Source organism: Rhipicephalus sanguineus, chromosome 1, assembly GCF_013339695.2.
Source record: "Rhipicephalus sanguineus isolate Rsan-2018 chromosome 1, BIME_Rsan_1.4, whole genome shotgun sequence".
NCBI classification, from domain to species: Eukaryota; Metazoa; Arthropoda; class Arachnida; order Ixodida; family Ixodidae; genus Rhipicephalus; species Rhipicephalus sanguineus.
The window spans coordinates 139,051,191-139,066,044 of record NC_051176.1 but is presented as its reverse complement, the minus strand read 5'-3'; the positions used below and the strand labels follow the sequence as shown (position 1 = coordinate 139,066,044).

General features: G+C 49.8%; 1 protein-coding gene across 1 annotated transcript in view; it reads left to right on the top strand.

The window, feature by feature from the left end:
• Positions 1-211: 211 nt before the first annotated feature.
• The window catches only part of LOC119398983 (tachykinin-like peptides receptor 99D), a 54,115-nt gene continuing 39,472 nt past the window's right edge, over positions 212-14,854 (top strand). The window contains exon 1 of the mRNA XM_037665801.2: positions 212-1,104. Coding sequence (XP_037521729.1) covers positions 232-1,104 — 873 coding nt within the window. The 5' untranslated portion in view covers positions 212-231. The remainder of the gene's footprint in view (positions 1,105-14,854) is intronic.

Below are 14,854 nucleotides of genomic sequence, written 5' to 3'. Positions count from 1 at the left end.
TCTCTCCCGCGGCCAGACTCTCTACGGACGCGGGCGCGCTTATGGAACAGTCGTCGCAGATTCCCCCCGATGCGCCGGCGGCAGGGACACGGCGCGCGAGCCAACGGCCCGGACGGGAAAAGAGCCCACGGAGCGATGCGTAGCGCGCACGTTTTGCACTGCGCATCGCCTAGGCGAGCGGTGGTACTAGGTTGACAGCAAAGTGAAAACGACCTGGTGGACGTTTCCGCAATGGAAGTCCTTCAGTTCTACGAGCTGTCGAATCTCAATGACAGCGTGACAGACGGCGCCGACAACACGAGCGTGCTACAGGTGAGCATCGCCGTCGCGACCAACATGAGCGTCGACGTGGACCCTGTTGCTGCCAACGGCTCAGGCGCTCTCAGCAGCGTCAGCAGCAGCGGCAGCACTAGCAGCAGCCTGTACGAGGTTCCGGTGGACATCGTCGTGCTGCTGTCATTCTGCTACGGACTGGTCTCTTTCGTCTCCATACTGGGAAACGTGCTCGTCCTGTGGATCGTGGCGTCGTCGCGGCGCATGCAGACCATCACTAACCTGTTCATTGCAAACCTGGCCGTTGCCGACGTCATCATCGGCGTCTTCTCGATCCCGTTCCAGTTTCAGGCCGCATTGCTGCAGCGCTGGGCGCTTCCTTACTTCATGTGCGCCTTCTGCCCCTACGTCCAGGTGGTCTCGGTGAACGTGTCCGTGTTCACCCTCACGGCCATCGCGGTCGAGCGCTACCGGGCCATCACGTCGCCGCTGAAGGCGCGCTTCTGCTCCAAGGCGACGGCCAAGCTGCTCGTGCTCATCATCTGGCTCTCGTCGCTGGTCGTGGCGAGCCCCAACGCACTCGCCCTGCGCGTCGTGCTCGTCGTCGACAAGCTGAGCGGCCTGCGCGAGCGGCCCTTTTGCGTCAACGCAGGCATGCGGCCACTCACCTGGAAGGCCTACAACCACGCCCTGGTCTGCGTTCAGTACTTCCTGCCCCTGGGCGTCATCTGCTACACGTACGGAAAGATCTGGAAGAAGCTCCGCCAGTCCAAGGCGCCCGGTAACATGGAGACCGTGCGCGACGCCAACATCGTGCGCAATAAAAACAAGGTAGGCTCTCCCGCTTTGCCAGCTTAAAAAGAAAGCATATGAAAAATCATTTAGTAATCGCAAAATCTTTTGCCATTATGAAATAATAATGTACAGTTCAGCCGCGCGGGGCGTCGGAAGCCTGGCGTATGTGTCGTGGGGCGGGGAGAGCCATCTGGGTCAGAGGGGCGGCTTCACCCTTGACTTTTGAATAACATTCTCCGTGGATGCCTTGTCAGGCACCGAAGTGCTAGACTTCTCTCACTCTCACAACCTAGCCGGCAAGCACTTCCGGCACCCCCTAATTTTTGTGACGGCTGCTCTCACGAAATTCGCTTATATATGTGTGTACACACACACACACACACACACACACACACACACACACACACACACACACACACACACACACACACACACACACACACACACACACACACACACACACACACACACACGCAGTGAGTTTGCTCTGCAGGCGCATCGTTTGTTTGCCAAACGGTTCGCACGCACAGCGACTCAATTGCTTTAAAGAGCATCGTTCTTAGTAAAGTGTCATAATTATGCATTATGTGCGATCTGTTGCGATGAGAAAAAGGCACAAACGAGAGTACTGACCGAAACAGATGCGTGAGATCTTATTGTATGTCACTTCCCTTGTTCGGCGGCCAAAAACAAATAACTATTTCATGCGTGCGGCTACGTTTCGAAGAGTCCTTTCAGTATACGTGAAACAGTTTGCGCGGTCGCTTTGACTCGCGCAGGCCTTTAGAAGATTTTCCTTTAAAACATATCTCTGTATTCCCCTGCTTGCTTTCCCGCCCGCTCATTAGGCCTTCAGAAGGATTAAACTAGAACGTATAATTTTATGCGGTAATTAATGCGAGGGCATGTAATATCTAACTATATTCGTACTGGTTGCCTACATGATGAACCGGCTAATAATTCGCTTCGCAGGCGCTCATATCAGTAATAGAAACATCGAGCGTTTAGGTCGCAAAGGTGCTTAAAATATTACGGCCGATTTTATTTAGTATTTTTCTTAGCACTTGACATTCTGTCTATGTCTTTTCTTTCCTTTTGTATATTTCTATGTTCGCCCGTACTAAATGTTTTAATTCTCATTTTTATTTACTTACGGGGAAAGAAATATTGTTGCATGCATGGTTTTCATAGTGCTGAAACTAGATTTGGCGGATTCTTACTTCTCTTAACCTTTCCAGTTAAACAACATTTAATGGTGGCGTAGTTCATCCTTTTAAAGCGTGTAATAGATTTCGGGGCAAATACGATGGAGCATAAGATTGACTGCGGAAAAAAGTAAAAGAGACGTGTTCCAATTTATAGTTATCAGTACGCTTGTCGCAAATGTGGGGCGTTTTGTTAGCTATCTTCTATTTCGCAAAAAAAAAAAAAAGATAGAGACACGATTGCTTTCTTTACCACGAAGATTTTGCTTTCAAGGTAACAGTGCTAATAAAAATTTTCGCCTCGTTTTCGCCTCGTTTTCGCCAAATTGAATTGAACTTGATTTTAACTTTCTGAAGGCCGATTTTATGTAGAGCTCGCGAGTGAAACTCAGTTTTAAAGAAACATTTTCTGGAAACACATTTCCCGTGTTTACATTTCCAAGTAGTTTCCCTATGAGGCGGAAGCATCGCTTTTTGGTCTTTCGTGCAGTTGAGTAAAACTTCGCAGTAACAGTTCCTCGCAGGCACATCAGCTACCACGGTAGTATTTCTTTCTTTATCTTTTTTTTATGTGCAGCAACTCAACCGTTTGTGAATTCTGCGCAAAATATGCGGCGTTACACCAACCGTAAGGGGTGCTTAGGTGTGTCACCATGAGGCCTTTGTACTTAAGTGGCCTTTCGAGAGTGAATATAGGATTCAAGATTTCGGCACATCGCTTGATTTCGGCTCTTCCGACGACTTTTTATTGTGTGGTGAACAATGATACGTGTAAGTACGCATAACTTTGTTACTCCATTTCTTTTCCCTTTTAAATGCGAAGCATTTCTTAGCGAACCAAAGGCGATTTGATCATTTCTATCTATCTATCTATCTATCTATCTATCTATCTATCTATCTATCTATCAAGCCGCCTTCGTCTACGCGCATCTTTACCTTCGTATATACCAAAATTGGCATAGGAGGACAAGAGTGCATGGCGAACACGGCATGACACAAATAACGTAGCTTGCCTGTCGCGCACGCCATTAAGCCCATTCTGCCAGTCACGTGTGGCACATACCCGCAACACAGCCCGTGGTATACAGGTATGCGCCACAGGTGATTTACAGTCTATATCAAGCCTGGGACAGCAAGAACAGATTTTGCACGTCTTTACGCGAAATGGTTAAGCAGATCGTGTCGCAGAAAATACGGTGCCGCCGTTGTTGGTGAACAAAAAGTCCCGATGGAAGCAAGGAATAAAAATCACGGCTCAAGCCGGAATCGAACTCGGGCATTCTGCATGGCAGTCAAGTATTCTACCACGCAGCCCCGCTCGTGCTTCACACTTCTTACGTTAAAGATCCTCTACAAGCGTCATGTCGGGGCAACACCAGTTGCATTTGCAGTGCTGGCTGTCCACTTTTATAGCAATGTAACAAACATTGACCGCACAGGCCGTAGTCGAATAGGCCGGCGACAGTCACGTATGATACGGTATTCACATTATCGCACCGTAGCGTGCACTTCGATGCGATAAAACTGACATCTGTGCTCGAATGTGAGTGCCGACGTTACGTCGAACGTTTTACATGCCAGTGCCGTCGACATGCTTCGCGAGCCCACGACATGCGCACGATTAATAAATTTACGAAAAGACGTCGATCCACCTCGTAACGCTTGGTTCAAAGCGAAAAATTCCGCATACGCAACTACTCGCTGTGTGCGTCGCATGAAATCGACTCCCACAATGCGTGGGATCTGCCGGAATTTTAGGGGCAAAGCACCTTAGGGTCTCGGCTTGTCGACGGCGCATCGTCGTCTGCTGTCGCCGCGTGCACCGTCGTGACCATTTGCTTGCCTGCATCGTCGTGTCCTATCCATTTGCTTGAGCGCAAGAAAGGACGCCACCGCCTAAGCGCTTGCCGTGGGGCGAACGGCGCGCGTTGACTATGGAAACGCTCTTTCTGCGATGAACGCTGAACTACCAGCTCACGAGGAACGAGAACGCGCCCTCACCCGCGAGAGGCAACGCCAACGCAGGCAGCGTCTGCTAGCGATGTTTCTTGAAAAACCGACTGCTCGCGCTGCACAACCGTTCACCGGCCACCCCTTATATATAGGCACTGGATCTTTATATAAGGGGTGGCCGGTGAACGGTTGTGCAGCGCGCGCAGTCGGTTTTTTCAAGAAAGCACTGGATCTTGACCGCCCCGCCACGGTGGTCTAGTGGTTATGGCGCTCGACTGCTGACCCGAAGGTCGCGGGATCGAATCCCGGCCGCGGCGGCTGCATTTTCGGTGGAGGCGAAAATGTTTGAGGCCCGTGTACCTATATTTAGGTGCACGTTAAAGAACCCCGGGTGGTCGAAATTTCCGGAGCCCTCCACTACGGCGTCTCTCATAATCATATCGTGGTTTTGGGACGTTAAACCCTAGATATTATTATTATTGGATCTTGACCTGCAATGTAGTGCCGCTGGGAGATTTCTCTTGTGCGTAGTTGAACACTAAAGATTCGCAGCGTGCACGTTAACTAAAAGCGGACTGCGGGTCTCTGTGTCTAATCTTTCTTCTGCCTCTCATTGCCAATTAGCAGTGATTTTGCTGTGGGAAACACTGCCGCACACTGCATGCTTCGCCCTTACACAGGTTTCACGTTAGTGGAGCTGAAACACCCTTCCCTACATGCTTCGCGCCTCCCCAAATTTTTCTCTCTCTTTTTCCCCCCTTTTTTTCTCCACCAGCGTGATGAAGCAAACCAGGTACACCGTTCTGAACTTACCTGCATTTATTTGTCTTTTACCTCTCTCAATATAAGACAGTTCTAGCAAGCTTTACCTGTTATCAGGTTAGGTAATCCGTCTTTCTAAACATTGTACACACTACAACTAAAACACAGCACTCATTACTGTGTTGTCGTTTCGCCCTACGAAATTACGTCCAAAGTCGTATCTCGTTAATTCTGCAAAATATTTCTTTTCACCATGCTGCGTAATTACGGCGATGAATGACGTCGAACACTGTAGTTGTGATGAACTGCCGCGCTAATTGTGGGTCTTTTTCTTTTCGTATTTAAACTGTAGTAGAGTTTTGCAACTAATTATCGACGCACCTTACTTCAGAAACACCAGTTATCTGTTATAAAACTAACCTCTCGTATAAGCTTGGGCGAGTTCGTGATTCACTCTTGGGCAGAGCACAAAAAAAAAAAAAAAAAGACGGAGGACGCACTGTCTCGTTTACTGCTCAACTCAATTTAATTGTCTTTATTTACCAAAAATAGTAAAGAGAAATATTCTCGATGGGGTCCTAGGCTAAAAGTCGCAAAAACAAACAGCGTGACGGGGCCAAGGAGACCATTTACATGGCAACATGTGACAGCATAGAAAGGTTTACAATATAGTCATACATAATCACGCTTTTGAATAATACATAATCACGCAAAATCATACAGAAGCATGCACAATCATACTTACTAAGGCTTTCGCCTTACAAAGGCCAAAGCTGGTTATGTTGGAGGTCCTCTGGGACTGCCGGTGACCTTGATGCTAAACGCTCCGTGACAAAAAAAAAAAAAAAAATCCTCCGCGGATTCGTGCGGAAACCACTGGGAGCGTGCCAAAAAAAAAAAAAAAAAAGAATGCTCGCGCAGTGGATGCCTCACCACGGCGTTACACAGTAACAGGTGTTACTGCGCATGGCCTCCGAGATAGCGCGCCGGCGGGTTTCTCTCCGGCCGTCCCAATCGACGCGCTCCCCAGCAAAAAAGTCTACGGCGCCTCGCGCGCCAGGCTACAGCGAGAGGGCGCGTTTAGTGGGTATTCCGGCGGCAGAGGAGACCGCGGCAGAAAGCAGAGCGCACGGCATACCAGCGTGCACGTTGGCACGTTTTCGCGTGCAAGGAAGGATCAGCGGCCGGATATTCTGAATGCACCGAAGGCAAGTATTTTTTTTCTGTTAGTGCATTTATTTTGGCCCGATTTACGGAGGAAAGCATTGCAGCTGCTCGATTTTCCTGATATCGAATACTATAAGGACGCATCAATTCGTATCTGGTAGTATTAAGGCGAAAGCCTTTAATGTCTCATACTCGGGGTGACCGTCCGTCCGTGCTCTGGCACGGTGCCAGCTCCGGCCTCTCCCCCTCACACTCTCTCAGCAATCACGTGATGGCACAGCGGCGCGTAGCAACAGTTGCGCGTTGCTCCTTCCGACGCCCGTTGCGCAACTGTTGCGCGTTTCTTCTTCCAACGCGCGTTGCGCAACGCGGCGGCGTCCAGCGGCGGCGTCCGTCGGCACCGTAAGAATGCGGATTCCCCCGATACCTAGGCATATTCAGTCGAATGGCCACAGGGAAATTTGAGCGCAACTGTACATGCGTTTGCATTTCGCTATATCTTGAGACAAAGAATGTTACACCGAAGGGGAAATCCGCAAACGAAGCAAACGCCGATGCCCGCTTTTTGCGATACTGCTTCGAAAGGGGCTGCTTTTGTCGCCGGCCTTAAATTTAGCTTGCAAAATGATTAACATATCTACTGTGGGCTCAGGGCCAGTAGTTGGCCAGAGCCCTCAGAGAGAACCCGGGGGCGACAAGAAAACAGCTTTCCTTTACGAAGGGCCCGCTGCGACTGATCTGTCTTCAGCGGCAGGGCAAGCGCGAGCCCCGAGCGTCATCCCGCGCAGCCCAATAATCGTTCAATTTTTTTTATCTCCTTCGCCAGCACCCCCATACAACGCAGCGCGCAAACTTCGTAGTGCGTTTCTAGCTCATGCGGATCTCTTGCAGAGCAATCGCACTTCTAATATAGGAGGCACATACCTACAACAAAAAAAGCGCATTTGAGAAAAAATAGGCCCCAGCATGCACTTTGCCTCTCGTACGCATTGACCTGACATTTACAAATCAGTGGGAGGTTATATAAAAGCGCAAAACCATTTTTTTTTTTTCGTCACCTCACGCAAGCCGCGCCAAAAGCGCGGCATCCTTTCTGACCCACAGTGGAGAGCGCCGCCATGCGGAGTAGCGGGCCACGCCCACCTTTGAATTTACACCCTCTCCGTGCGATTGGGACGGCCGGTAAGAAACCCGCCGGCGCGCAATCTCGGAGGCCATGTATACAGCGCATGCAGGTGGCCGAGCACGCGCTGCGCATTTACGTCAAACTAGGTTTAGTTGCTGCGGCGCCGGTGGTGTCGGCGGCGCTGGTCGGCGGCGAGGAGGCAAGCGATGGAGTGTGCACGCCTTTGCGGCTCACGGGCACGTCCGCCAGGTATGCCGGCGGAAGAAGCGCGTGTCGCTGCTAGCGCTTCTGCGTTTGTACGAGCAGGATATCGAAGGCAAGGGGATCCCGGACCGCCGAAGCTAGAAGAGGAACAACGACGGCCACGACAGGCGGGAGACGTAAATACATGCACAGCACGAAGAGAGGCTCGCATAAAGCGTCCACTTCAATGCTGCACATATGTAGTGCTCATTGCGGCTCATCTCGTCTTACATGAGTGCACCAAGGCTATCGCCTTCTTGGGTTGCAAGAATGTAGCGCCTGCCCAAGTTTTGGGTACATCGTAAAAATACACTGGACGCGCTGTCCCGTTTATCGATCGGGTACAAATGGCGCGAAAACACGCAGGACGTACTGTCTCGTTTATTGGGTACAGCACGAAAAAACACAGGACGCACTGTCCCGTTTATTGGTATACTGCGAGACAAAAACACAGGACGCACTGCCCTGTTCACTCCTCTCCGTCCTGTGTTTTTTCGCTCTGTAGCCGAGAATAACCAAATATATGATAGTTAATGTATGCGCCACTCAATCGATGAAAGTGCAATACGTTTTCACTTACACAAACTTTTTTTCTTCTCATATGCTCATGGTGTTAGTGTAAAAACACGTCGCGGCTGACTTCATCTCTTGACCCTCTGGCGACACCATCGAGGATTGAGGGTTCCCACCTTTCAGCTATCCTCGATATACGCAATAAAAATTTGTGAACTCGACATTGTTTGTTTGTTTGATTTATAGGTGATCACGTGAAGTTCATCGCCCCTTTCCACTAGCCATGTCACCCCCTAAAACACTGTGCTATGAGAATTGCGATAGCGAAGGCGTTCGGGATAACTTTGGCTATACTTGTATGCGCATCAACGCGCCCACAAAGCAAGGCGGAAGAACATTCACGCATTTTGACCCCACGGAAATGCGTGCCCCGCCAACAGGAACCGAACCTAAATACTCAGACGCAGAACGCTGCTTCCACTGTGGTTCCGTGGTTTTTAGAAAAGGAAATACAGTAAAAGCTCGTTAATTCGACATTCGTTAATTCGTAAAATCGGATTATTCGAACGCGTTATCTGGTCCCGGCAAGACTATACGTATTGTTATTCGAACATATCTGGCTGCAAACCGGTTAATTCGAACGATTCCCGGAGCGCGCTGAGCGCGAATCGCAGCATGTGTGCGACGCAAAGGCGCGGAAACGGCGTTCGCCGACAACCGAACCATAGCTGGCGCGGTCTGCATCGCCATCGTCATCAGCGCAAAACGTATGACAACGACGGCAACGACATTTCGGGTTAGCACGTTTCGGGTTAGTTAAAGGGACTCTCTACCGTCCTTCATCGCTTTTCTGTTTTGTACCGCAAACGAAAGCATACAGTCTGAAGTGTCCAACCTTGCAGCGGTTTCTCTGGAAAGTGGAGTTTTTAAAACATAAGTTTTCGATCGGCGTTCAGTCATCTTCCATTGGTGTGAAAAATGCCCATAACACTGGTTGGTGGACGCGATGACGATTGTAGTGCCGGTAGAAATTAAAAAACCGAAAGCACATGTGATTTCTGTAGGAGTACTTCATTTTCGCTGAACACTAATGTAATGAATGTAACAGTCGTTTTCAGCGCGTTAGCGGCTGAATGAAGCCTTATTATACGATTACAGAACACTTGTTTTGATGTTATCGCAGTCTATGCGTTAACTTTAGCACTGCTGCCGCAGTCCAAGCCGATTAAACAAAAAGAGACGGTAAATGTACGCCTTCACAGCGCAGCACATGTGAGACATCCTAACAACCATATATCGGCACAGTAAGGCAAGCGTGGAGAGCCGCATGGCATATCGCATTAGTTCAAGCAGGCGCAATCGAAGGCGACGCCGCAAGCAGCGTCACCGGGCACCTTTTTGGATGCGTGAGAAAAAAAGAGCAAAAAATTACTCTCTGACGCAACCGCAAGCTGCCTCAAGTGCGTAAAATACAATTTCAAGCTGTACATGTTGGTTTTTAAGAAAAATGAGTCTACCTGCTAGGATTTCTTGTCCTACCAGTAGATTGACCACATCGCTGTTGGGGGGCGCTAGCGGTCATCTTTTTACGATTTTCAACGTCAAATTAAAAATATAATTCCTTTTTTAATGCGACAAAAGCATGCTCGTTGCCGCCGATGGGATGAACGATCTTTTCATTTTCACCACAATCAGAAAGAAATTTCCGAGCGGTAGACAGTCCCTTTAAGACAGTGATGTCTTGCGCCGAGGTCACATTGTGAACAAAGTCACGAGTGGCGAAAATTGCGACTTGTACATCGCTCTTATGCAAAGTAAGTCGGATTGACGTATTCACAAGAAAATGAAAGTGTATTGACCTAATAGACATCTGTTTACTGTTTTCTTCATACTTTCGATAATTCGGAATTCGGTTAATTCGGACATTTTTTCCGGTCCCGTGGAACCCGAATTAACGAGATTTTGCTGTTACTACATTTTCATGACGGCATGCTCGAAGGTTACTTCAGACGACAACGAAGAACAAGACGCAGAAGATCGAAGTGATGAACTGAAAGATGGATGAGAACTCGCTATATTGCTCTAGTCGTTACGTTTACGGACAGTTCTCACGTGGAGTGACATAGTCCCACGGTTTCGATCGTCCTACATGCTGCGAAACGGGGAAAATCGTTACCAGGAGGTAATGGATCGCTTCGCCATTGTAGTGCGCAACTATCAGGCCCCCGTGAGACGGCATAGAGAAAGCTCAGCGACAGGAATTTTGCCTTCATAGTTATATGGCATTTGACGTTTCGTGCGATGGCCCGAGGTGGTATATCAGGGGCGTTGCGCTAAATATAGGGGGTCGCGGGTGTCACTCCGGCAGTGGCGGCCACATTCCGATGAGGGCTCAGTGGTGAAGCGCTCGAGTACTATGATTTGGGCGCGCGTTAAAGAACTAAAGGTGGTCGAAATTAATACGCACCCTCCACTCATAATCATATCGTGGTTTTGGAACGTAAAAGCCCAACATTTATTATTATTACTTGTTGGCTATTACAGCGCAGCTGTTACGAAGAGTACCGAAATAGTTTTCGGGCGGCGGCGTGGGAGCCAACAGATAACGAAGCCAAGGAAAGCGTAGGTAGCATTATTTGTAGCTTCTAATTGAAGTGTAGTAATTACGAGCCAATGGGAAATTAAATAAAATGAACGAAAAAACAACTTGCTGCCAGTGGGAACAGAACACTAAAAGGAAATGACCGTCTGTAGATGATCATGATTGGTCGCGTTCGTGGCTTTTAGCTCATGATTCAGAGCGTGTTAATATGAATTCTGCCGCTAGCGTAGCTGCGACTAGACATGTGCGCCGGACCCAAAATCACCGGCGGCGGCGCGCCGGTGTTTCCACCTCCGGCGGCGGCGCGTGAACGGGGCGGGGTTCATCGGACCGGCGGCGGCGCGGCGCGGGGGTGGGAGGGGAGGGGGGGAGGGGGGAGAAGGGGGAGGCCGAACCAGTGAATGCGATAAGTACACGCCGTAATGGTACATGAACGAGGGCTAGAAGTTTACTCTTTTTGCTCCGATCTCACTTAACTCTAGAAAACGCTGGTGTATGGCAATACGGCCGCTCCCGCGAGAGAAGCGGTTTTCTGTCAGTTCGTCGTATCAGTGGTCCGAGCGCGAAGCAGTGAGATCACAGCTCTCACAGCGGCCACAGCGCATAGAAGGTATACGAGCCGTTCGCTGGGGGACGTCTGCCGAAATAGCGCGCGTGCCAGCGCTCTCGACCGCGCCCTTATAGTCAAAGTTCACAATTGCTGCTCGAGTTACGCAGTCCCTCTCCCCAGACATCCCTACCTGCTCCTTCGCCCAGCAAATGACGGGCGGGGCGTTTCCTTCTGCTTGAGGAGCGATCGACGGCAGGCATCGCACGCGAGTTGATGTTATTCCGTGTGACGGAGATGTCCAGCTTGTTTCACCTCTGCTTTAGCCATATTCCTTGCCAACGCTCGCGAGCTTTTACTCGCGGGTAGAACATACAATCCGCGGAGCGATGTTATCCATTTAGAGTTTATACGGAACATGACGGCGACGGTAAAAACCTGCCCCGAGTGTCCATACAATTGCTAACGCAATAAAGAATATAAAGAAACCGGCGAAGCGGGCTCGCCTTTTTCCTGGAAAGCTGCATCGTCTCCGCTGTAAAGAGTGCGTCCGTTGCAAGAATCATATAATCCGGCGCCTTTTCGATTGGTTTCGTTCTCGCCTTCAGTATCCTTCTTACAGGGGTCATCTCCTCGCCACTTATTTCTGCGGCGGCAGCGGCGGCGGCGGCGGCGGCGGCGGCGTGATCTCTCTTGGGACTTCAGCGGCGGCGCGAGCAGCGTGACCAAAAACAGGCGGCGCACACCTCTAGCTGCAGCACGCCTGTTGAGAGTCGGACTTCAGTCTAGCTTGGGAGAGAGCCATACGACTTCTTCCTCTGCTTGGAGGAGTTTGTTTCGGGGGATTGAAATGCCACTTCGATGCTCTTCGTTCACGATTACGGTATAGCTGTCGCGGCTGATGGTCCGGTGAAAGGCGGACAAGCAGAATCTGGAGGGCAAATCTCTGGAGCAAATCTCTGGAGGCTTGACTTCCGTATGCTAACCGCACGGGCCTAGGCCTCTGTTCGATGCGAGTGGTCCATAGGGTGCTTGTTGCGAGGTAGCGGAAGTACGATGTTGCCCCAGATGACACGGGGTACGCTTGCAGTCTTAGGTGGCGGGGGTGGAGCGGGACAGAGGGTTCCAGGCGTGAGAGGATGAGTCTCCCAGTTACCGACACCGCCAATCGTGTTCTCCGGCTGAATAGAACGATGTGCCTCGGTTAGCTTCTTTGCCGTATTGTGCACTACAAGCCGGAGTAGGCATTCTGCGGACGTACTTATCACAAAACCCACCGTCTGTTTATGCGCCTTTCTGATCGCTGTGTTGTTTTTATATACCACCGCGTTGATTAGTGCGGATGGGATGACGTAAGTTATTCGAGACACGACGGAGACTTGGATAAGCCGAAGCGCCTCCGCCTCCTCCATACTTCTTGTCTTGGTTATTCGCCGGATCATGCGGTGAACTTGGGATACTCTAATCGTAAGCCTGTTCACTAGCATGGCATTGGTGCGATACGACTGGAAAATCATTCTCAGCATCTCAACTTTCTGAGGCGGCAAGGTGCCATGTCCCTCCAGCGGTATTTCGGGGCGAGCAGGGTGTGGACTGCTTTCCCAAAGGGACTGGCAGTAACTCCGACACCTCGGGAGCACATCTGAGGTCGCATGACTCAGCGTAGTCGCTCACCACGTCTCTCGCTATTTACAAACGGTTTTCCATTCCGTTGCCCTGAGTGATCCTCTGTGACGACCAGATGATAATGTCCTCCGCGTAAAGACGATGCAGGACATCTGAAGTGTTATCGAGCTGCAGCGGAAGGCATATTAGGGCAATATTAAATTGAAGGGATTACACTGCCCTCTCTAATGCGCCGCGCCCACCTAATAGGAATTAATGTCTGTATGTCTCACAGATCTGTGACTGTATACAACTCCCAGCGTCGGGCACCATAATGTAACAAGAATGGCTTCGCCATATCTTCTTCGAGCAGACATAAGAAGGCATTCGTTTAAGTATATTGTGTATATCCAGCCATAACCGCGAGATCGTATCTTTCCTGCGCATACAAATAGCTACTCGGTTGCTTATAACACATAGCTGTCAAATACACTGTCTGTGTGGTGCATGTAGAGGGCATGGCAAATAAGGGGCGCGAACTAATGGGACACAAGCGAAGACACAGACAGACAACGATGCGTTTCGCCTTGTCTGCCTGTGTTTTCAATTGTGTCCCATTAGTTCGCGTCCCTTATTTGCCATGCTTCGATACCAGCTCGCCCACATTTCTCTTCCGAGCACGTAGAGGGCACTTGCGCGATGTAAAGAATACCGTTAGGAACCGGCGTCATCGATCATCAATAACAGGCCGTATATCCAAAAAGTCCTGACTGTGACGTTCGTGATAACAACAATTAAGTGTTTACAACGCCTATAGTAATAGTTTGCAGGCATATGGAACCTATATATGGATATAGAATACGAAATCGCAACCGCGCTTGAAATGGAAATGAATGATATTTTAAGCGAACTACAGGGGAGAGAAACATTGTGTAATGTCTCGCTGGTAGCGTGATATTAGCATTACTTGCTAGTATGTTCCTTCAATTATGGGTAATAAGCTGAGACCTACTTCAGACGTCTTATTGTGCATAGCAACATCTCATTAATTACCAAATGCCTTTAACTACCAATTGCCCCGCAGAACTCTATGTTACTATGAATTATGCAATCAACATCAACCATCTCTATGTAAGAAATTTCCTGAAATTTTTAACACTCCATAAAGCTATCCACATTTCAAGTACTCACAGTGGGGTTGCCGTTGATGGCTGCATTGCTCCAAATTGGCTACTTTGTGACCCCGTCTGGAGACAGAAAATTCAGTTTTGCTCTGTGCCTACTTTCTGACGACTTTAGACTTCTATTTTGGCGCATTTACCAGATCATTATTAACAGATACAATAGCCAGCAAGCTTAACAACAGCCCATCGTTTGTAAGCTTTTTTTCGTGTTGCCCGATGCGCGGGCACGTTCGCACTGCGGTGGGAGGCTGGTGCGCGTCGAGGCGCCCAAACGTGTGGCGCGGAAGTATTTTATAGGGAATTTAGCGCGGTTGCAAAGACGGATAGTCTAAGTTGCACTCATGCATGCGAACGCGTAGCTAATAATGTATAATTGTTCGGGTTTAACGTCCCAAAACCACGATATGATTATGAGGGACGCCGTAGTGGAGGGCTCCGAAAAGTTCGACTACCTGGGATCCTTTAACGTGCCCCTAAATCTAAGTAGAGCTGTGCACGGGCCGTACTTCCGAGCCCGAGCCCGGCCCGGGCCCGCTGACTTTGTCGAAGGCCCGCCCGAGCCCGACGGCAAAGGGCTGCGAGCCCGCCCGGCCCGACCCGACGTACGAAAACACAATCCCGGGCCCGACCCGGCCCGGCCCGGCTTTTTGAAGGTTCGCTGCGAAAACAAAACATCGTTTTCCGGTAATTTGGCATTTTATTGAGCATATCGAATATGATCAAACGACACACGACGAACAGTCTCTAATAGAGACTGTTCGCGGCACTTTTGCTATACAAGTAGACGGCCTCATGCCAGCAACAATGGAGTTCGCTCGCCAAAGCCGTCACGTGTATGGGGTATGCAATGCAAGCGTCAGCTTGCACGAAGGCGATCTA